The 25633-nt window shown below is 34.2% G+C and overlaps 2 protein-coding genes and 1 pseudogene across 2 annotated transcripts; 1 reads left to right on the top strand and 2 right to left on the bottom strand.

Annotated features, from left to right (window-relative positions):
- Positions 1-1707: 1707 nt before the first annotated feature.
- LOC131871098 (xyloglucan endotransglucosylase/hydrolase 2-like) lies at positions 1708-2756 on the bottom strand (the record flags this gene model as incomplete). Its single annotated transcript, XM_059215915.1, has 4 exons — positions 1708-2055; positions 2172-2365; positions 2478-2578; positions 2675-2756. Coding segments are annotated over 4 exons (558 nt in total), but the record flags the coding sequence as incomplete, so codon positions are not given.
- Positions 2757-6393: 3637 nt separating this feature from the next.
- LOC131057091 (xyloglucan endotransglucosylase protein 1-like) lies at positions 6394-6885 on the bottom strand. Its single transcript, XM_057991279.1, has one exon. It carries the CDS (start codon positions 6883-6885, stop codon positions 6394-6396), a length of 492 nt encoding a protein of 163 aa, XP_057847262.1.
- Positions 6886-10775: 3890 nt separating this feature from the next.
- LOC131032123 (xyloglucan endotransglucosylase protein 1-like) lies at positions 10776-12149 on the top strand (annotated as a pseudogene).
- Positions 12150-25633: the final 13484 nt, after the last annotated feature.

Genomic DNA, 25633 nt, shown 5'->3' with positions numbered 1-25633 from the left:
GCCACTTGTCCCTTCATGATGAAAAATTTCAAATTTTATCAACATGCATTTCAATTCCAACATAGACTTTAAGGTACATTCATGTTGAGATGAACCATGATACCGAATTTAAAATTATATAATTGATAAAATTGAATTCTAATAAATGTTATATGAGATAGAATTTTAGCTATGTTACATGATTTTAGTTCTAATTAGTTTTTTATTGTTTTGTAATAAAATTTATTTCATTTATTTCTATTCTATAATCAATTGAAGCATTTAATGGACTACATATATTTTGTATCAAGTTTTATATGCAATTAAGGATTTGACTATAAAAAAAATAATAATTTTTTATTATAATTATTTATTTTATCAACATGCATTTTTTCTATTGGTAATTGAAATATTTCATTCATAATATAAGTATAAAGATTACCAAAATTTTCAAAAAGAAAGACATTTTAACTCTTAACTATCTATCATGCTTACCTACCACCCGAAACCACCAATTTACTTGAACTACCATCATGATATGCAAATTTCACCACTACAATTACATACATAATTGATTTACAAACGTTTTCCATATATTACTAATTGACTTCCAAATTACTACTTAATAATACTTCTTCGTTAAGCAAATATTATTTTGTCTTTTTTAAGAAGACTTTCACCATCACAAAAATTATTGCAAATACCTCAAGTGCAACATACATAATATTTTACCATCATAAAACTTCTTTTCAATTGTAACATATAGAATTTCATATTACACCTATTAATAGCTAGTATATGTTTTTCTCTTTGAAATTAATAGCTCAACCTTTGGGTAATAGTAGGGAAGAGAATCAAATAGTTTTGCATCCTAACTTATCAATCTCCAATTAACTTATTTAATATTCACCAAATTTTTTTACATCTTTATATGTAACTTATGAGCTTAAAACTATTCTTTAAGATTATGTATATCAAAGATGTACATATATTAATTAAGCTTTGCTAAACTAACCAAATAAATACTTTAAAAAATAGTTCAAAAAATGTGTTACCATGACCGTATAAGTTAGGATAGGGGAAAGGACCCAGTAGTTGAGCATGTACCAATTGTTGTAAGGGTTGTTGATACCTTTTGTTCCAAAAATTGAACAAATAAAACCTATTGTTTGAAACAAATGTACCAATAGTTGTTAGGAAATGTACCAATAGTTGTTAAAAATGTACTAATATTGTAAAAAGTAACCGATTAGGTGATGCCATGTCAGCTGCACAACTATTGCGGTCTCTTTTGCAGCGTAGTGGTCTCACTTTTTTTGGGGGCTGTTTTGGGCACCTTGGCAAAAAGCATGCTGATGTGGCATCATATTTGATGATGTGGCCCTGAAACCTTAGTTATAAGCAAGGGACTTGCCAAGTAAGCTGCTGTAAAAAAATCAGAGTGATTTGAAATTTCCAAGTAAGATTTTGAGAAGCGCGAAGTTAGGGTGCACAACTAATGGATCCTTTCCCCTATATAGATTTTTCCTTAATCATAATTGACTTCAAGCAAACGTCATTACTCACGACAACAACAAAATTCAAAAAAAGAGGTCCATAGTAGAAAGAATTCTGAATCTCTTCAAATGCTAACAAAATGAATATTGAGCTACATATTCAATTGATTGGGATCCAATCGTTACATATATAGCTTCCTTGGCTTCAAAATCGCCACAAAATTTGAAAGAATAAAAGAATTTGAATTAATGAATTTGGTTAAAGTATTTGTCCTTTGAGCTCAGTTGGACGCCTGGCGACTGTAATCGTAAATCATATAATTTTTGTGCACCCATTCAAGTTTCTGCTGCTCACTTGACTCTAATGCCTCTGCAGCATACCATGAATTCACAGAGCAATTAGAGGAGGCAGAGCATGTCTCTGCTTTGAAATTTCCATAAGATGCCACAAATGGGGATTTGCTCCAATCGATCTTTACTGCACCGCCTCTGTTGCCCAATCGTCTGATTCTTCGGATATGCAACGCCCAGATCCTCACTGTTCTTGAACACTCTCACCGGAGTTCCATCCACAGAAAACCTGCACACTATCAGAAATGCACAATATAAGTACAACAATGATGTTAAAACTGGAGGGCTAGGCAAAAGAGGACATTCAGTAGCTGATTTGAAGTTGTAGGGAAAATACTAACTTACATAATTTGTTGGGGATTCCAGAGCAGAGAGTAACTGTGAAAGTCTGCAGTGGGGTCGAACCAGAGGTAGAATTGTTGCTCGCGGTTGCCTTCGCCTTGAGAGAAAATATTAGTGTGCATAATGTAGGGATCTCCAGACAGATTTCCCAGAAACTCAAAGTCTATTTCGTCGTGTGTATTCCCTTGTGAAGAGAGCTGCGACAGAACATCACCATTTTATTAGACCATGCTCAACTTCCCACAACAATACTAGTACTACCCAGTACTAATTTTAGGGCTACAAAATGAAATGGAGGGAGAGACTTACATAGTATGCAGTAACAGTACCAGCCGAGTTACCAGGAACCAGCTTGATTTGCATATCAATATTGCCAAAGAGATATTCATTCTTGGATTGGAACCCTGAACCTGTTTTCATACAGCAGAGGCAGGGGAGGAGATAAGCATCGGTTCAGCATACTATTAAAATCATATAAATGAAGTAGGCAAAAGAGATGAATATACCTGAGGACTGATCGAGAGTAAGCTGCAAACGTTGGCCATTGTCAAGTATCTTAGCACGATCATTTCCCCATGTGATGTCAAAGTATGGTTAGGGTTAGAATTATGTTTAATTTAAGGATCAGAATTGGGGATATAGTAAGGGTTAAGGTTAGAATTAGGATAAGGGTAAAGTTTAGGGTTAGAGGGTAAGAGTTGACTGGAGGGAAAGTCATGCGATGGATGACAAATTAAATAGGCACATCGAGATAAGAAATGTTGAAACACTAGAAAGGGCTTATAAGGGAAAAGTAGAGTTGCCTCAAACCAAGACAAGAAATTATAATATCCTGGATAAATTTGCATTCATTTGTATTTATATTTTTTATATTTTAAAATCGATTTGATTACATTAAATAAAAAATTATCATTAATAAATGCAATTTTAACATTATGTAATTTTGTACCCTCCAATTTATCATTGAAAGTATACATTGCTATCGGCGTAACCCTCGCACCTTGTTTTGGTGCAAGTGCTAGTGTTAGATTTTGTGTACCAATGTCTTTCTTTTTTCTAAAAGGAATGATTTAATAATGGATAAAATATTATATTATGTGAATGGGTGAGTATTACATACAATGCAATATTAATGTTAGAAATTTAAAAAAAGATTATTGTCAAATAAAAATTTTGCTATATAATTTGTATTAAATATATGATTGCGACGCGTAATTTTATCAGATAAATCTATGTTTGTGTGTAACAAATGCTATCCAAGACAATTTAATATATATCTCAAATTTGACTTGTTATCAGAGTTTCGAATTTCTTTTTTACTGTACACGGCTGCGTTAGTTTCCGTAAAATCTCGGGGAAGTCGGACTTGTTGAATTTTCTTGTCGTCCACGTCTGAGGTGTCATATTTTGGTCATTGAAGACACTCGTAATCATCATTCCATTAGAAAACAGAATTGCTTAATGACATTCGAATTTCCTGTTAGTGTTTTGTACGGGAGAGTCAATATTTACTCCAAACTGCCTGGAATGAATCTGCACCTTACACCTCTGTTAGTTTGAGCTCATTTAATGAACGCCAAAGGGAACTGGCTGTTAAATTTGTTCTTGATAATTTTATGCTACGGTGAAGAATACGAATATTGAAGAAGATTGCAGGTCTTAAATGTTTGACTTAATTCAGTTTCAGTTCTGTAATTTCTATATCCTAGTTATTATCAATTAATAAACTAAAGGGAACTCACAACACTTGCTGAAAGTTTATCAAATAGGATAGCAAGTTAAGTGCAATTAATTTTGGGAATTTCTATTGTTAAAAACATTTCAGTTGGAGTAGGAGTACATTTCAGATGGGTGACATCTTGGAAAAGATCCAATACTAAAATTTTATCTTAATGCAATAAGTGCTAAGTGTACCATTCATTCTCATGAGAGATGGGTTCTTGTGAACCACTACCCATGAAATATGGGTCAATGAGTTTGACTCGAAAAACTACACTTGAATTTTGATAAATATCTCAATTACACCAAAAACTACGACTTTATACTTTAATTGTGATTGTTGTTCTTTGCTAAGGATTGTTGCATTGTTTCAAGCATCTAGATAACTAATGCAACTAAATATTGATTACGTCAGAAATCCTTTAAATACTTTCAATGATAGTTGTATACATCATCGAGATAGTGAAAACTAGACTATAAACAATCCTCTAGGCTTTTAATAATCAAAGATCACCATAAAATTAATAGAAATTTTCAACAATAGGTTGTATAATCAAAGTAAAGGAAGTGTAAAAACTTAAAAAGTTTGCAAGATTTCTTGATTTATGAGAATGAATGGTTGACCTTCTAGACTAATTGATGCCTAATCTTGCAACATAGAGTCTACCCTAGGTGGATACCCTAATGATAGTGTAAGAAATTACTTTTCAAATGAAATTGATTTACTTGGCTTTACCTTACAAAGATCAAACTCGCAAATGCACCTTATCTTCATTAATGCAAATCTCTACTTAATAATCCCCGAATAATTTTAAAGATCCACATAATAGTTTGAATTTGGTGCAAGAGCACGTAAGTAGACAAGCAATCCACATTGACCAAAAACATTTTTTAATTTGTTGCGCTTAGTTTTGGTTTGTTTTGAATTGTCTTGGTATCTCTCCATGTTGATCTTTGCAAAGTTTCATTGTTGACTTTGGCCCATGAGAAGGATTGCAAGAGGTTATAGATTGGAGAAAAATATGAAGAAATCTCTATTCCTCTTGTTGAAGATTTTATTCACATTATCTAGACAAAGCTTACACAAAAGCTGGACTTTTGCACACAGAGATATCCATTCTTAGTAATTTGCAATGTTTTGCTAGCATTCCAACTCCTTATGTGTTTATGAGGAGATTTCTTAGGGTAGTTAGATCAGATAAAAATTAGGGGATGGTGTACTTCTTTCTCATGGAATTGTCCTTGATGGAGTACACTATGTTGAACTACCCACCTTCATTCTAGCAACTAAATTTGAACCATTGTAAATATCATAATGATCACCTTTGCAACCACACTTTGTAAAAAAGGCGCCACAAATTCACTTGCTCTAAGATAAGTCAAAATGTGATGTTATATACCATGTTAACTTTATTAAATTGACCATAAACTAAAGGAAACTACCAATGATCTTATTTAACTTTTTAATCTTAGGAGTATCCAACAACAAATGAGAAGAGAAATAAATGGCATAGGAAGAAAATATTCTTTGGCACACTTGAAATTACCATGTTAAAGAGAGAAGCATAGTTTACAATTTCAAAATAATAAAAAATAAAATTAGCCATCATCCAATTCTACAAGTAACTCAAGGAAGTGATTAAGAAAATTATATAACTAAATATCTCATTATACATTAGGGTTGAAGAATTTTGATCCTTTACTCACAATCAATCAAGAAAAGAACCATTCTAGTATTATGTAGTTAAGCAAGAACTTAAGCAAATAATCAAATTCTTTATATCTATTTTTCTCTGTCTCCCTATATCTCCCCCTTCCTCTATTTCTCTTGATCACACTGTCACATATGATCAATGCTTGATAAAATTGGGTGACTAATCTGTGAGTCAAAATTTGTTTCATAATTATTTCTAAGTTAAAATTTTATGCAACCCAAACATGATACATGACCTTTGTAAAGCACAGTATCCATGACCAATCTAAACACAAAATTGATATTGTATGTGGAATAAATTGGTGATGTCTAGATCACTAGGAAATATATCTGATTAAAGGAATATTTATATCTAACCTTGTTTATATGTATTGATAGATAAAGTGTTCTTGCAGGAATTTGGGACTTGCCTTGTAAACTTGATTGTTGATTTTGGAATTATGATTCTATTATCACCATGTGTAGAAGTATCATTGATTGATATTGTCTTGGAATGAGAGGGATTATAAAAGAAATAAATGAGAAATAAATCTAAGCATTCATGATTATGAAATAGAACCGAAATTACTGGACGGAATCAGGTGGGCACTCGTGTGCATTTGTTCATATAAGATTTTACATCCACATAATCTACCAAAGGTGTGAAGCCTTCTTTTATTCCATGTTGAAAGAAATAATACATTGAAATTGTGGGAAAGTTAAAAGAATGAAAGAGTGTGAATATTGTACAATTAAAGAGGAGGGAAAAATTTCCTGTTCGAAGGTAGAGTTGATTGACTCAGCGTTTGATGTCTAACGGGTGCATTCAGTAGGAAGGCCCAGTGGAAAACTTTTGGTGTCAGAACAGTAATCATATACCATATAGTTCTTGCGCACCCATTCAAGTTGCTGCTGCTCACCCGAATCCAATGCTGCTTGATTGTACCATGCATTTGCAGAGCAGTCAGAGGAAGAAGTACTGCACACCTGTGCATTAAAACTCTGGTATGAGGCGACGAAGAGGGCTTTGCTCCAGTCTATCTTCACAAGCCCACCTCTAGTTGCCCAATCGTCTGTGTTCCACAGACTCGAATATATTCTCATGCCTTGATTCTTTGGATACGCCACACCCACATTCTCGTTGTTCTTAAACACTCTCACGGGAGTTCCATCCAAAGAAAATCTGCTCAATACCATCACATCAAAATAATTTATGTTATTGAAACGGGCACGGTAATACTTCAGAGCCTTAGCCCGGAGGGATGTTAAGCACTTAAATTGAAGGGGTAAGGGTAAATTTAGCATTGCTTACAAAATTTGTAAATAACAATAATTCACAAAAATAACAATAATTCACAAAAATATTACATTGGATTTATCCATTCCAAATTATTTGTCAAATTAAGATTACAATTTATAAATTTTTTAAGTTAATGTAACCAAGAACTCTATTTTTGTTAGTTTTGTGTCCTCTCAATCGTCGAAAACTATAGAAGGGTTAAAATAGGAGCAATTAATTATTATTTTTTATCTAAGCAACTATAGAATGAGGGAAAGCTTCTAAATCAAGGAATGTATAGCCTTTTATTTAAAATAGAGGCAAAGTGGATAGATTTTCCACTGTGAAAGGGAATGAAATTGGGCTTTTAACACCCAAAGGAAAACCCCATTTCTAGAAATTGTAGTCTTCTTGCTTCTATGCTAAACCACATAGTGTAAACCTCCCCTTGTTTGATTGACAATCATAATGGAGTCAATATCTATCACATTGCAAATATATCTCTAAGTATGTGCTAAAAGTAGATTGGCTCAATGACAAGTTGGTGAATCAAATATTTTATAATCAAAATTTAATTCTCATCATTACAATGAAAAACATAATAGTATTTATAAGAAATGAACTAGTACACCAAGATTCAATGGAGCAAGGAGGAGCGAGGAGTGTTAGGGTTTCTAGAGGTGTAGGTTCTTCAGGGTACGATGTAGAGGATGGAGGTGAGGGCGACGATGAGGATGGTTAGGGGATTTAGGTGGCTAGTAGCTTGGTTTTTTCTTGGATAGTGGTTGTAGCTCTTTCAGTGCTCCTTGTTTGGTTTTCTGCTTGGAGAGACATTACGCCCCTTTCGCTTTCTGGGGTCTCGATATCTACTCATATCGTGCCTCCCTTATGCTTATTTCATGTTGGGTCATTGGTTAGGAAGTGGCCCCTAATAGATGATGGTTTTCTTCCCTATTGGATTGGGCCCTTGTTTTTCCTTTTCCTATAATCAGTGAATCTTTCTTGACAGTATGCAAGGAGAGTCGTTGGTGGGTGCAGGGTTTCTATTCATCTCTTTGCCTTGCTTCCTAAGTTTGGTGGGTGTCGAGAGTCTCTGGTGGTTGGGCCTACTTTGTAGGGTCTGTTTTTGGTGACAACCCTTCATTCTATGGTGTTTAATGTGTGCCCCTATGTGGTCTTCTCTTTGCTTTTGTTGATTGGGGATTTTAGATTCTATTCAGGGCTGAGTGTGCCTAATTTTCTCTCACTCATTGGTGGAGCAACTTCGTTTGGGGTTGGTTCTTGTTGGTGGGTTGCGTGCTGCATTGGGCTCCCCTGCTCAGTACTGATCGTATGGAGGTGGGATTTTGTGCTAGGATGGATGGTTTCCTGTGGTGTTGAGGTTCTCTGGAGTGGGGTAGCTTTTCCTTCCTCTCTCTAAGACTTCCTCTTGGGACTCCTCTCCTAGTTGGGAAGGGTAATTGACATGATGTTTACTCTACTTCTTTTAGTGTTCCTATGGAGATGGGCCTTGAAGGTGTTTTGTTATTTAAATATTATTTTGCTGATGGCTTTTTTTGGGGGTCGGATTTGGTATTTTTTGAGAATGATAGTGTTCTTCTTGGAGGCAATTCTTCCCATGTTGTGGCGGGTGGTTTCCAGAGGAGTGCTGAGGGTTGGTTACCCTATGGGAGTTTAACCAGAGAGGGCTCTATTTTTGTCATCCTCGCGATGGCACTAGACTCTTTCTTATTTCAGAAGATGTTATTTTTGACAATTTTTGCTTTTGTCTTCTACTACCCTCGTCATGTAGTGGGCATGTTTGGATCAATTAGCTTAGAACTTCTAGATTGGCGATTGAGTTGAGATCTTCTTGTCACTGGGTTGAAGGCTAGGGTCTCTACCCTATATTTTTTCTGTCTGGGGATTTGTCTGCCAATATTTTTGTTGACAGCTTGTCTATTGAGGTGACCCTTGATGTTTTGTTAGCAGGCTACTCATCATGAAAAAGGTTCTGGGGTGCCTTTCAAAACCCCTTGTGTTTGTTTGTGCTAGTCCATTCCATGATGTCTTTTCTTGTTACTGCTATAGAATGGCTAGGAGTTTCTATTTTTACTAGGTTCGTGGGTGTCTCCAGATCAGTGTTCTCTAGTATCCCTAATCATAAAAGGTTGTAGAATGTCTTTCAAATTTGCTTTTGATTTTTTTATCCCTTGGCTAGTTTGCTCTTAGTTTAAGGGGGTTTTTCAAGAGGATGGTTTGGGGCACACTCCTAACCCCCTCCATTTTCATTAGGTGATTTCCTGTGTTTGGGACATTGTTTCCACTAGTTGGGGTTATGGTCAAAAGCCTCTTTTCGAAAAAGGTTTTGCCTCTTTTGTGTTTTTGCTTGGTGTGCATGTCTCATGTGCCCTACGTAGCACTTTTAGCATTTATGTAATGGTGCAGGCCTATCTTGCTTTTTATTAATCAAAACATAATAATATTTTTTAGATGTAGAGTTAGGTTTTTGGTAGAGACATCATTGTGAGAAATTAATAATAGGAATATAGTCATCGATAGAATGCACTTCATTTTAATGTAATCCATACAGAATAAAATTGAAGGAGAACATAAAATCAAAATTAAAGGGACCACAAAAGACAAAAGTATTAAAAAAATGATCTATTTCTCAAAATGCAACCCTAATGTACACATGTTATTATTTTCATAATATGATATTTTTTATTAATTTTTAAATATTATTTATTTTAATTGGTAAACTAAGAAGTTTAGCATTAAAGAAGCACATTATAAATTAAATTGAACAAACATTATAAAAGTTCCAAACTCAGCCCATGCCTAATTATTTTTTTGTTTTACCTATAATATAATTATAATTTTTGATAGCTTAATTTAATATTACTTATTTAAAAGACTAAATATTAATATAAATACTATACTATATCACTACATAAGGTAATCATTAAGAATAGCACAACTTTTATAAGGTTTATTATTCTAATTAAAATTTGATAGCCTCTTGAAGAATTTTAGATTTTCTTAAAAATATATTATTTGACATTGTTGATTATAGCTATCAAAACAACATTTGATTTAAGTATAGTTAAAAATATTATAGTGGAAAGAAAAATCTTCAAAGTATTATCGAAAATGGATTAAAACTATTACTGTTTTTCACTTAATTTTTTTGTTATTGTTATGTTTTATTTTGAATTCTACTTTTTTACCCTAGAGTATAATCTTGTATCCATCCACCCCCTCTCTCTTTATATAAATAATTTTTAATTAATAAAATACTTACAGTTAAATTCATAAAATAGACTAGAATTAAATTGCTGGTAAAATTTTTAGATACCAACTTGCCACCTCAGAAAGAAGGAAAATAACTTTTAGTGTATAACGAAAACCCCAAGCCCCTTCCCCACCCTAGAGGGAAAAGAAAAATAACTTTTAGTGTTGTAGGTATAACGAAAGCCCCATGCCCCTTCCCTTTCCCTTCTCAAATAGGAGCGTGTTGTTCAAAATAGACCTTTGACCAAATCAATTGCAACTTGTTTCTGATCGCTCAAATCTATTGCAAGTTGTTCTCCATTAATCAATTCTCGGTAATCATGAGACTACAACGTGCCATGGAGTTGTGTGTCTTTAACAACCTGAAATTTACATGAAGCAGCTAAAATACAGCTAGAAAACACTTTCTCTTACAATTATCATGGGATGTGAGCTCTGGTATCAAAACGTTGAAAAGATGAGGATAAAAGGGAGCTTCCAGACAAATGAGCCGGCCCCAGAAAAAAAATCCAGATTGTTATCCCTGTAAAGCCAAACCTTGCACGTACCCAAATAAACCCCAAGGCGTGACAACTCATTCATACTTTTGTACTATATATATACAAGCGATTGGTAGCTTTCAGCCATCACAAATCCACTATCTTCTTAACACCTTACCTAAATTCGACTTTCTCATTTCAACTCTGTTATCAATGGCCCTCCTCGTGCTTTTCCTCATATTTATGGTCTCAATCTCCCACCATGTTTCAGCAAATTTTTATAACGATTTTGATATCACATGGGGTAGTGATCGCGCTAATATACTCAACAAAGGGCAACAGTTGTAGCTTACTCTCGACCGATCCTCAGGTATAACGAAAAACCATATTTTTCTACTCATATCATCCTTTCCTTATTGTATATAATTCAAATTCTATGTCGAACCTTAATTTAGATGTTATATGATAGGCTCGGGATTTCAATCCAAGAAGGAATACCTGTTCGAAAACATCGATATGCAAATCAAGTTGGTTCCTGGTAACTCGGCAGGCACTATAACGACATACTATGTAAGTCCGCTTAATATATCATAGTATTCATATTAGTAATGACATAGGACATATTATCCTTCTTAGCTGAGCATGGCAGATAAATTCATGTGTTGAAATATTTGGTGCAGCTTTCGTCCCAAGGCAATAACCACGATGAAATTCACTTCGAGTTTTTGGGAAACCTGTCTGGAGATCCCTACGTTATGCACACAAATGTTTACTCTCAAGGCCAGGGCAATCGGGAACAACAATTTAACCTCTGGTTTGATCACACCGCCGATTTTCACACTTACTCTCTACTCTGGAATCCTCAACAAATTATTATGTATGTAATACAAGCATTACTCGTAATTTTATGGATATAATTATCTATAGTTCTAATATATCATGGTGGTCGTATTGTGCAGATTCTCCGTGGATGGAACACCGGTGAGAGTGTTCGAGAACAACAAGAAGTTGGGTGTTGCATATCCGAAGAATCAAGCAATGAGAATATATTCGAGCTCGTGGTACACAGACGATTGGGCAACCAGAGGCGGGGCAATGAAGACTGATTGGAGAAAAGCACCCTTCGATGCCTCTTTCCACAATTTTAATGCATAGGTGTGCACAAAGTCTTCTGTTTGCTCTGCAAATTCATGGTGGAGTCAGGCGGCCTTGGATTTCAGTCAGGAACAGAAACTGAAATGGGTGCTCAAGAATTACATGATTTATGATTACTGCTTGGACAGAAAAAGGTTTCTGTAGGGCCTTCCTGCAGAATGCACCATCCAGAGAGTTAATTGAACAAAAAAACTAAATAAAGTCTTAGTTGACAGAGCATAGCATTGAGATCTATCAAATATTCTTTAATTTTTCTATCATTGAATTCTATCAATTCGTTTGAGATTGCAATAACTAGACTGGGATATCACGAACTGCGATCACTTGAAATCAAATAAAACGTACCCACTTTGTGTAAGAATCCCATGTGTACTCATTACAAAGGAATGAATATTAAGGTTGCGATGTAGTTGTGATTGCTACTTAAAATTGTGTCGTCATCCCTATTTTTAGAGGAAGAGGTTACCTTTAAATTATAATTGGAAAAAAGTTGATAAAATGTCATTTTTATTTGTATATAAATGAGTGCGTGTAAAACAGTCACCAAAGTTGTTGGTTTGTGAGAGATTTAGGTTCGAATACCAATAGCTACTTTCCTCTAGGTCTATATAATAATTACATATGTTAATAATGATTCCAAAATTAAATATATATAATAATAACAAAAAGTTTATATCTTTAAATGACATGAAAGTGAATACATAAAAAATATATTATAGGAAATTTTATTGATCTATTATATAAATATATTAAATAAATTTTTTGATCAGTTAAGGCAGTAAGATTTTAATGCTAGCCCCATTTCTAGGTGAGGTCACAAATGAGGGGCCTCAACCTTGACATTAACACGCCCACCTATGCCTTGGCCATCCATTTCTCCTCCTTGTTTCTCCTCCACCATCAACACTAGCCCTAGCTCTAGGTGGGGCCACAAATGAGGGGCCTCATCCTTGACATTAACACTTGATCGTCCACCTTTTCCCTAGCTGTCCATCTTTCCTCCTTGTCTCTCCTCCATCAATAGAATTGGCCCAAGCTCTAAGTGAGGCCACAAATGAGAGGCCTCATCCCTAACATTAACACTGACCGTCCATCTTTGCCCTAGCCATCCATTTCTCTGCCTTGTCTCTTCTCCACCACCAACACACACCTCCTCCTACACATCTACATTTGGCATTAATGGCTAGCTGATATACCTCCACATCCTCCATCTTGTTTCATGTCTACCTTAATTCTCCTATCACTAGCAAGACATCCACATTGATAGCCCATCAAAGGCATAAGTTGCACCATTAACAATGCAACCACTTAACCATCACACTATAGGATGGACCGCGAATGCTAATACATAAATTATTAGTATAATATTTATCTAATCAAATATGAAAAAAAGGGAGAATTCATATCTACAAGTGGTATTAAACTAGCAATTGCACCCTAGTGTGCAATGGGTACATCAAAAAGGTGTGGAAAGCTAATCATAAATTTTTTGGTCTATGTTTTGCATACTAAGATGGGAAGCATCTCAAAAGAGAGAGAGAGAGAGAGAGAGAGAGAGAGAGAGAGAGAGAGAGAGAGAGAGAGAGAGAGAGAGAGAGAGAGAGAGAGAGAGAGAGAGAGAGAGAGAGAGAGAGAGAGAGAGAGAGAGAGAGAGAGAGAGAGAGAGAGAGAGAGAGAGAGAGAGAGAGGTAAGGAGATAGAGATTGGGGATATAGATAGAGAGGGAGATAGAGATAAAGATAGGGGATAAAGAGAAAGAGGAGACATGGATATAGACAGATGGAAGAGATTGATATATAAATAGGGGTTTAGTGAGGGAGATGTAGAAAGATAAAGATAGGGACAGTAAGTGATATATATATAGAGAAATATAAGGGTATAGATAATGATATGGAGATAGGGGGAGAGATTAAAGAAGAAAAATGGAGAGACGGAGATAGAAGGGAAAATATATATAGATATAGAGATCTAGGAAGAGGGAGAGGGAGAGAGAGAGGGAGAGAGAGAGGGAGGGAGATGGATTTATAGATAGAGGGAGACATGTCTAGAGATAGAGGAGGGAATAGGAAGATAGAGGTAGCGATGAAGAGGGACATAAATAAATAGAGAGATAGAGAGGGTTGGAGAGATAAAGATAGATACAGGAAGATAGATTGGGTGAGATAAAGAGATATAGAGGAAGAGGGAGAGGTAGAGATATATATATATAGATATGTCTATGATGAGATTGAGTGATTTAGAGGTCAAGATATAGGGAGATATAGAGGGGGGAAGGAAAGACAAAGAGACAAATAGAGAGACAAACAAATAGAGTGGGGAGATGGAGAGGGAGATGGAGATAAGGAAGGAAAAATAGGGACTGCTCATGCATATGTGTGGGTGAGAGAGAGATATAGAGATAGAGATAGGAAGGAATAAATAGGGGGTATGTGTGTAAGAGTGTGCGAGAGAGATATGGAGATAGGGATATAGAGATCCAATGATGATTGAAACAAAATTTATAAATTACGAAATGTGGCTCGGAGAGGGAGAGACATTTAGCTAGAGAGAGATGGATAGATAATGCGATAGAGATAGAAGAAGACATGGACAAAGAAATAAGGAGATATAGAAGTAGAGAGGAAAGAGATGTAGATATAGAAGTCTAGGAAGAGGAGAGAGAAAAAGAGAAATAATGGGAGATAGAGAGAATGAGAGAGGAAAAGGGAGAGGCAGAGATAAATGGGAGGGTACAAAGAGAGATATATGGGAAGAGAAAAGTAGAGAGACAAAGAGATAGTTAGGGGATAGAGAGGGAGAGAAGAAGGGAGATGTGCGGAGAAATATAGCGATAAAGAAAGAGTGATAAGTAGAAGAGGGAGATAGAAGAGGTGGGAGAGAGGAAGAGAGATGGGTAGAGGAGAGCGAGAGGGAGAGAGAGATAGAGGAAGGAGGGAGGGGGTGAGAAATGGGAAAGGAAGAGGGGGAGAGATGTAGATAGAGGATAATATATAGAGAAAGAGAGGGATAGGAAAAATATAAAGAGTAGTGAATGATATGGATAGTGAATATATAGAGTAGTGAGAGGGAGATAGAGAGAAATTGAGATATATAGATATAGAGTATGAGAGATGGACATAGAAATGGAGTAATGATAGAGGAAGAAAGGGAGGGAGAGAGATGAAGAGATGGAGAAATAGATATGGGTTTAGGGAGGGCGTAAGGAAGGGAGATATGGGGATAGATAAGAGATACATGGATATGGACATGCAAAAGAGGCAGAGAGAAGAGGAGAGAGAGAGGGAAGTGGGAGAGAGATGGGTAGAGAGAGAGAGATAGAGAAAGAAAAGGGGAGAGAGGTAGAGAGAGAGAGAGAGAGAGAGAGAGAGAGAGAGAGAGAGAGAGAGAGAGAGAGGAATAGATGAAAAGATATAGATAGAGGGAAATGCATAGAGATAGAGAAGGATATAAAATGAGATAGTGAGATAGAGGTACAAAAGGATATATATAGAAAGATATATAGATGAGTGAGGGGAAGATAGATAGAATTAGCGATATAGAGATATAGAGATATAGAGTTTGAGAGATGGAGGGAAAAGTAGAGTGATTGAGAGAGGAGGAGAGGGAGGGGGAGAGAGGAAAGGGGGAGAGAGGGAGAGATAGTTGAATAGATAGAATGGTAGAAATGACCCATAAAATGCCTATAAATTTATGTTTGTAGTCACAAGATTTATAGTTTGGAACTAAACTTGAATTATAGACATGTAGTTATTGATTGGATATATAGATAAAAAGGGAGAGGGAGAGATGGGAAGATAGAGATAGAGGGGGCAAGAATGAGAAATAAAGGAGGTGCATTAAATTTTGAAAATATAATCAAAAATTGAAATGCAAGAAAGAGCCTAAGTAAGTCCAACAATTGGAGAGTGAATTATCCAAATTATTATTAAAATAGAGTGTACACATCCTTAAAAGTAATAAGAAAATATTATATAATATATTAATATTACTATTATTCTATAAAATATGTAGATATTATATATATTATATTATATTTATGTTTAATTTTAATATCATTATTTAATAAAATATTATGTAATAATATTTTAAAGTAATGGCATGTATTATATTTCATATAATATGTAATAATGAACATAATTTTATTATATATTTCATTAGATTTAATAATATATTTAAAAATAAATATATGTTTGCAGCCCTTAGCATCACAGTTTCCATATATATTTAATAATATATTTCATTAGATTTATATATGTTTGCGGCTCTTTCTTAGCATCATGGTTTCCATCTTATTGTGGTTTCGGCTTCAAATGCCCTTGACCAATAGTGGGTTTGCATGGTTTTGACCTTTTGTGCCCTAGAGAGGCCATGGTTTTGCTCGTGGAGGTGGGGGGTTCCTCTCTATGCCCTTTCCCTGAGTTGGGATCTCTCTGTCAAATCTTTCGATGCTGATTGTGGGCATGACTTTCATGGTTCATTTTTGGACTATCTTGTCCGTCCTTGGAGGCAGGCCTGGAATTTGACAGGCTATATGGCCGTTTTTGCACTTTTAGACCGTATATTACAACTAATAAAATTAGTGGACCGTAAGTATCGACATGCTATTTTTTCCACAAACCGTATATATGACACATAAAATTATTAATAAGCCGTAAAATATTATAATAGGTAATATATATTGATATATATTATTTTACAATGTTTATTATAAATATATGAATTTATTTAGAATATTTTAAAATGGTATGATTAAGATATAATTATTTCTAGTTTTATATTATTTTTATATGAATTTTTAGTATGTTTTTCTTATATAAATTTAGAAACTTTGTCAATTTAGTTTTTAATATTTTTTAAAGATTGTCTTAAATATCAATATAGAAACTTCTAACAATTGAAATGATAAGATATAATCATTTCTAATTTTTTTAAATATTGTAATAAAAAAATCTAAAATGGTTTCTATTTTTATAATACAAGACTTTTGGGTTGAATTTAGAAACTTACAAGTAAATTTAAAATTTTTTAAGTGCATTACTAATTTATCATTGTTTTTCAAAGTTTTACTTTTTTTTATGGAATTATTTCTTTTCACCTCAATTGAATTTTATTGGAACTTCAATTCTATGAAGCTTAAAGAATTTATATTAAACTATTCACAAATTAAAAAAAAATTGACACTTAACATTTTTTAAAAAACGTAAAATGAAAGGCATTAAAATTACTAAACCGTCATAAAAAATTATATGACAGGTAGGGGTGGCCGTCAAATTCCAGGCCTGCTTGGAGGTATATTTTGGAGGCTATGACCCCATTCTTCCTATCTTTTGTGTTTACCCTATCTTTTGTGGTATTCAATTTTAGAGGCTGGTTAGGAGATATTTCCCCCCTGTTTTTCTTTGTTTATTTTATTCGGGTGGTGTTGTCTCTATTTTTGTGAAAGGGTTTTTGTGTTTTCTCTTTTGGCTGAAAAATGTGGCCATTTTTAGTCTTGGCCTAGTTTTAGTTTTTCAATTTTTTGTTAGTGGTGAATATGGGGGAGTGAGATTCTTTGGCTCTTCTTTTAGCAACTTTCTCACGAACGAAATGATAATCAATCTCAATGTGCTTAGTCCGTGCATGAAAGACTGAATTAGCCGTGAGGTACGTAGCACCAAGATTGTCACACCATAGAATAGGGGGAGAATATCCAAGTTCAGAGAGGAGGGATTGAATCCAAATTAGCTCAGCAGTGGCTATGGCAGCTCGTCTATATTCAGCTTCAGTACTAGACCTTGAGACAGTCTTTTGTTTTCGAGCACTCCATGAAATCAGATTTGGGCCAACGAAGATGCAGTAACCGCTAGTAGAACGACGGTCATCGGGGCAGCCAGCCCAATCTGAGTCAGAAAAGGCATTAAGAGTGAGAGGGCTAGACTTGCTGAGTTGCAGTCCATAAGAGAGAGTTTCCTTTAGGTACCGCAGGATACGCTTGACAGCATTCCAATGATCATCAGTGGGCTGTTGCATAAATTGGCATACCTTATTGACAGCGAAGGCAATATCTGGTCTCGTAAGGGTGAGATACTGAAGAGCACCAACAACACTCCTGTATAGAGTTGGATCGCTGAAGGCAGAGCCGGTGAATTTAGACAACTTTTCTTAGCTGCAAATAGGAGTGCGAACCGGTTTTGCACCGTCCATCTTTGTCTTCTTGAGAAGATCAAGTGTATACTTCCGTTGAGATAAGAGATGTGAAGACAGAAAATACTTTACGTATTCTACTATATTCAGAACATTGGGTCAAGAGGTTTTAAATAACCATCGTTACAAAGAATAGAAACAGATGAGAATAGAATGCAGAAAATAGAAACAGCTCCAGAGAACAGAGCGATCTGCAGAAAATGGAAACAGCTCCGGAGAATCAGGGATTTCTGTGTCAGCGCTGGATGTTTCCATATTAATAATGAGTAAAGCGTAGAATGATGGCTGATGAAGATCCCTGGGATAGATATAAATAGGTATGAAGCAGTCTCAGCTAAGGAAAAGAGGAAAGGAGGGAAAGTAACAGGAAAGTTGATGGGTCGGAGAACGCCTGTGTATTATAATAGTGACGGTAGATTTGGTGTTAGCAAAAAGAAACGAAGATTGCATGTGGCAGATTGGCACTTGAAGGTCCAGCTAGAAGAGCGTGTTCCGCGTACAGCTGGCCAGGCTGTGAGCATTATAAAATAGTTTGTTTCTTGCAGTTTTTGAGGCTACTAAAAACTGGAGCCCTCATCGTCTCAGCACTTTCTACAAAGCTGGATCGTCAAAATATCATCTCACTTAGGCAGGTAACAATTGATAGTGGAAGCAACCATTCCATGGACGGGTCTAATGGTTTGAAACCATTTGTAAGCTAATAAAAACATCCTATAGTAAAGAAGTTAAAACATGTCCAGGAGAGAATGCAAAATGTTGATGTAATCGAGATTAAGATTTTTTAAATTGAAGTAATTATAGTTTACTGTGAGATGTATTATGATGTTAATTTTGAATGAAAAAAATGATTTCAGATGTTTTTAAGGTTTAGATATTAATATAAAGAGTTTCAATGTCAATTGATTGTGATCATATTCTTGAAAATTTAGTATGAGAAGTGAGAAATTTGGATCAAATATGGTTTTATAGAAGTGATAGTAGTGTATACATGACCTAGTATAGTATGGTAAAATGTTATAAAAATTGATCAATTTTGTTTTATAATTGAAGACATAAAACAAATCTAGAGATGACTACAAATTTAGGTCAAATAGTGCACTTTTTGAAGTCAATTGAACATTGATACCATATATCCATGACATCAACACAAAGTGGCATGAAATAAGACGTCTTTTAGTGCACGATATGCACTTTTATCTACTATAATATTTGATATAATAGCTGTAAATTTTGATCAAATTTATAGAATAATAATTTATTTATCGGGAAAGAGAGAAATATTTACATCATAGGTGAAACATTCCATAACAACAACAATATTATTTATCCATCATAAATATTGGAGCTATGTACACTTATACCCCTATTTAAGTAGATCATGTTTATTTTAATTCTATTATTAGCTCCACCTCTAAATTAACTAGGTTTGCTATTTGTTAATCGATTGCATATATTTAATGAGTTTATAATGAAAATCTATTAATTTTATTTAAATTTTTTTAACCTTATATTTTTAACATGACAAAGAATTTTCCCTTAAGGTTTCTTCCCCTTCATTAGGGTTTCAAGGTTAATGTTTCTAATTACTTACCTTGCATACAAGATTTTTTTATATTTTTATGTTTCTCATGTATGATCATTCATTTCTTTACTTCTTTTAGGGTTTTTTCTTATCATTACCTAATCTTAGATGTTTCACACCCTATCCACCTTTTCTTTGGTTTTTTACATTAGGTTTCATATATTTGATTGTTGAATAATTTATTTATTCTTTATTAGTCCTAGGTCATTCTTATATCACTATTTTGATCCTTTCTAGGGCCTTTTGTCGAACACGCGATAGGATTGAGGGGGGCAAGGTGAATTGATCTGGAACTTCAACAACAACTATTAATCAAATTATTCAACAACACTTTAACCATTATCAAATCAAGCATAAACACATAACACATGAAAACCAAATTTACATGGAAAAGCCAAACAGGGAAAAACCACGGAGAATATAACTCACAATATGGATAACAATGTTTACAACGTTTTAGGCTTGAAACCAAGGAGTACCAACACCTGAAGGACTTGCATAATGAAGGTGCACTACCTTAGGCAAGATACAAGAAGGACTTGTACAACTGAAGAACACTTCTTCAAGACAAAATACAAACTGCTACCAAAGGACCCACTATCAATCAACAACGATTGAAATAGCTGAACTAAAATTGAGAAGGATTCTCCTGATCATGAAATTGTTCTTGGACAATATTCTAGTGATCAATAACATGGAAAACATATGTAATAATCTTCACTGTCACAACATTATGTCTTGTAGAATATATGAAGTTCAAATCTCTTCTCAAATTGACTTTCTCATCACCACAAACTCAAATCTGTTTGTAAATCATTCACATACAATTATCACACAATTCACTTCTCATCCACACTTAGTTTATCCATCTACACATCTTAAATATGAGATGCAACATTGAAATCCGAATTAAGGCTCAACCAAAATAGAATAAGAAATATTACACAAAATAAGCCACCCTTACCTAAAATACTTAGATTGGTCCATTCTAAGAGAAAGAGGGAACCAAAACATATTATAATTTAGCATTCCATGAATGATTTGACAATCCACAAATGCTCACACATACTCCAAAGGACGTTAAAAATGATAATATGTAGACATAATCAATTAGTCGGCCACATAACCAATTCCAATGCAAAATACTCCATGCAAATATCCACACACCAAGGTGAGACCCAAGTAAACATCTCAAGGCATCTTCCAACACATAGCCAGAACAAAGGAACATGATGTAATAAACTACAATGTAATTAACAACATATTTAGAGGGCACCAAATGCATTCCAAACCACCCTAAATACAGGATGATAAAACCAACACCAAAAGAGTATTCAAACCAACATCCATCCAGATAACTAAGATCTGACAAAGCATATCCAAACAAATATCCATTCGGATAACCAAGTTTGACATCAATGACAACCATACAAGCTCATGCTAACAAAAATCTCTAACACCTTTGTTACTTTAGTTTGTATCACACCTAGCCTTTATTGTGCATCATTGATACATCCCTTGATGCATGGATTCTCATATACCATTATCCTTACCCTCCATCTATGCATATATTATTGATTATGATGTGTCTATATAATTGTAGCATCCAATCCTTCCATCATTGAATCTTTTATTTCATTTTTTGGCCCATCAATGCATTTGTCTTTTCCATGGAGGTGGCGTTTCATCAACTATGTGATTTTTCCTGTTCAATAAATATTGTTATTTCAGCTATATACTGATCTTAACCTACAAGTTTGTAGGTTAATATTTCATGACCAATCGAAGAAAACCATTATCAAGATTCGTTGGTGTACCTAGGCCTTATCATAAGAGGCAATTAAGGTATTCTTCTATAAATGTGTTATGTTTATGTTTATGTTGATTAATTTATTAATTTAATATTATTAAGTTGTGGTTTGATTTATCTTTCTTAAGCATTAAATAATGAATTTAAACTTAAAGAGGGCATTTTTTCGGTCTTTTAATATCAATTTTCTTGTTGTCTAGGTAAAATTAAAACTCTAAAGTAATGACTTGTGAGTTTGGTCCATGCTAGAATTCTTAAAATGTGCTTTAAAATAATTATTCATCTATCCAATATCATTTCCACATTTAAAAGGTCAACCCTATGGGCACAAATTTAAACCTTGCATTTTCAAAATTTAAAATCAAATTCAACCTACTCTTCCATATTCTTATCTTGAATAGATACATGTTTGGATGATAACTTAGAATACTTTGTTCTGAGACACATTTGTATTGTGTTTTATCCTTTAGTCATGTTTCTAAGTTTGGCCTAGGGGAACATGTCCCCTTCCAACATAATGACAACATTTCCAATGTACTTAAAAGTAATATTAATCTTCAGAAATTTAAAAAAAGAAAAAAGTAGATATGGATCATTTGGGTGACTTATAAACTAGAAATACAAATTGTGTAGCATTAAATTCACACAAATAGGAAGAACTTGTGACTAGAGAATAGGCCTAAACTTGCACATTGAACCTAGGACAAAGTATGTCTTAACATAGAGTCCAAGGAAATTCATAAATAGAGAGGTACCATTCACATTTGTTATAATTTATACTTTTATTTCTATGATTTTGCACACTCCCTCCTTTTACCTTTTGCATTTTTTTATATATTTACATCATTGTTCCTTTTCCCACACGTTACATGATACGTTACCTTATCATACTCCTAGAGTTACCAGTTTTAAGTTGAGGCAAATTTTCCTCCCTATTGCCCTTTCTTCTGATATAATACACTTATCTTAATACATGGTCGAAACAAATACTTGCTCTTGTAATCAAATGATTCATCTCATTAGTGAATCATTAGATATATTTTATTTGATACTATGAATTTGAACTACGTGCGTATATTACTTCTTTTAAGCATTTGGCCAGTGTCTTCATGAAATATATTAATCATAATTCAGCCGAAGACATATGATCTTGAACCTAAGAAATAAAAATAAATAAAAATGAGAACTAATTATACATTACATGTCATGATTTCAAGGACTATTTACTAACACGAGTTATGATTCATGTACAATAATGTACTTCAAGGTATGTTTATGGAGGCTTTAATACCAATGTTTAAGGACCAAGTCTACAATATACCACATCAATCATAATCATATACTACTATATACAAACATGACCACCATTTATTTGAGACTCCTCTTTTTGATTGGATTAAATGTATTTATATCTCTTTCCCCTTTTTCCACAAGTTAATATTATGTTTGAATTTAACATAGGAGTGACGAGGATGCAATTTATGATATTCATGCCAGTCACAATGTAACTTCCTATATATCATGAATGTTACATTATCTTCATCTTTATAGTACCCAAAATAAATAAGGTCATAGAGGGAAAAATTTATTTCAAAGCATGCTTGCTTTCTAATGTAGTCAAAGATAATATCTAGTTAAGGACTAGATCCAACCATATAGTGAAATGAAATAACTCACAATTATAGGAGATTTATTGAGAACTTTCTTTAAAACCACCTCATTAGCAATAATGGAAAGTCTTGTCTAAAAGGTACATTAATGATTAGAACCAAAGACTTAAACAATACCTGATCAAACCAAAACAATAAAAAAAAATCCTTCATTACATTACGTGTTTCAACGTATCTTGCACCAAGTGAATTTGTGGTCCATTTTTTCATAAGTGTGATTGCAAAGGCGACCTCCCTTATTTTCGCGACAAGTGATTTCTTGCTAACATATTCCCATCAAGTTCGATTGATCATGCACTTGCATAGGTGACCCATTGTAATGCTTGCAATACTTCCAATATAGTGCCTCCCTTATTTTCATGAGGAATAATTTCTTGCTAACATATTCCCATCAAGTTCAATTGATCATTCACTTGCATAGTTGTATTCATTATAACATACACTTATTACTTTTTTCGAGCATTTAGCTATTGTCTTCATGAAATATAATAATCATAATTGAGTGTAACATATATGATCTTGAACCCATGAAATGAAAGCAATTAAAATGGGAACTAATTGTAGATCACATATCACAATTTCAAACATTATTTACTAACATGAGTTATACTTCATGTACAATAATGAACTTAAAGATATGTTAATGGAGGCTTTAATACAAATCTTTAAGGACTAAATCTATAATATACCTCATTATTTATTTTTATAATTATATACTACTATATACAATCATGACTATCATTTATTAGAGACTCCACTTTTAAATTGGATTTAATCTGTTAATATCACTTTCCCCTTTTTCCACAAGTTAATATTGTGATTGAATTTAAAAATAGGGGCAATGAGGATGTAATTGATGATATTCATGATGATCACAATGTATGTTCCAAACCAAAGGATATTAGATAATTCCACGTGTATGCTATTGAAAAACTTTTAGAATTTCACTTTATTAATTTACCACCAATTAAACTTATGAATAACTCTAAGCTTTTTCAATACACTTTACTAATACCTTTGTTCTTATCATCACACATATTTAACTTTTCCATATAAGTGGATTTTGAATTCACATACATATTTTAAGATATTAGGTAAAGTAGAGATAAAACTGAGCATAGTAATGAGTCTAACAATCACATAGTTTGATTAAGTTAATTTGCTGATAGGCAATCCCCTGTGGGGGTGCCCCGCCACCGGAATGGTCTCACGCCAGGAACCGCCTTCCTGAAAACATTTTTTTGAGCATGGTTTGTTGTTTAATGGTGGTTGTTTCTGATGTAGGGTTAACCGGGAGAAGATGCAGATCACCGGGCAAGACTTGCGATACGCGTGGCTAGGGTTTCTCCTCTAACGAGTGGGAGGGATTTCTCGTGTAACGCGTTGGTAAATGGTTAACATTGTGCTAGAAATTGCTCTGCATGCCCACGTGCCTCCTGCGCCCTACACGTTTCCATCATGGCGTCCAACCTTGCTAGCGACCACCATCGCCCCTGCAAATCGTTCACGATAGCCATATTTTTGCCTTTTATTGGGGTTAGTATTGAAGGAAAGATGTGCTTGCAAATTGTTGCAAGTGAGTGTGACAGTAAACCCATTATCCATGTTTACCATTTTCTTTTTGATTCAGTTGGATTTAAACTAAGAAATTTGACTAGTGGGTATGTTTCCGAAATTAATTTAGAGACAGTCTTATCAACTCATGTGTTGGGTTCAGCTTTACTGGTTTTGTAAAAGCTTGTTCATGGGCTTCCCGAATCTTGTAGAGTTTGGGGGCATTTTTAGAGTAGCTAATATTCATTGCGTGTCAAATCACAGTTAAATTCATTGCTTTCATTCGATTTTAGAGTAAAATCGCTATTGCTTATTATGATCGTTAAGAAAATCCTTATTTTCTCACATAAGAGGATTTACATAACTCTTCTCAAATATCCTTTTGCTCTTTTATCTGTGAAGATCATGAAACATAATTTAATTAGATCACACACATTTCCATGTCATGTTTGTACTCCCACATTTTACATAGACGTCTACTAGAACCGCTCCCACCATTGCTTTGATAAAAAATTCCCGTCTAATATATACTTGATGAATGTCCAAACCCTTTTCCAAGGTTTCCTTTCGGATTCAAGCATCAGACCCTGGTAGAGAATCCGACTTTACACCTTCCAAGAATCCGACTTTACACCTGCCAATTGTGTTTTTCCTTGAAAGCTTTGAAAGCTCTTTTCTAAAAGAATTTAAACAATGATCATTCAGCTACTGAGTTGGATTAGTAATTCATTAGAGGTTTTAAGAATTTAAGTTTCCATTAATGCCTTTGGTAGGCTTTCATTTTAGACCGTTTGACAAAATTACCCTTCTATAGTGCTTTGATGAATTTCTCTTCAATATTGTTGAATATCCATTATAGCAGTCAGTCTGGCACTACTATGGAGGTGGCTTCTGGTAACATTTACTTGAAAGTTTTTTTATTCTTAGAAAAACGTTTTCACTAATGGTGCCAACAAGCATGTCCCCTGAGAAGATACCATTTGGTGGCATTTTGTCAAACAATTCTTGTACATTGTTTGCACTTCCACATTATTTTTATTCATATTGAATTTGCATGATGGTATTTGA

The sequence above is a fragment of the Cryptomeria japonica genome, unplaced genomic scaffold (genome assembly GCF_030272615.1).
Source record: "Cryptomeria japonica unplaced genomic scaffold, Sugi_1.0 HiC_scaffold_370, whole genome shotgun sequence".
In the NCBI taxonomy this organism is placed as follows: domain Eukaryota; kingdom Viridiplantae; phylum Streptophyta; class Pinopsida; order Cupressales; family Cupressaceae; genus Cryptomeria; species Cryptomeria japonica.
Note: the sequence above shows the minus strand (reverse complement) of the source record. Positions and strands in the feature narration are given on the sequence as shown.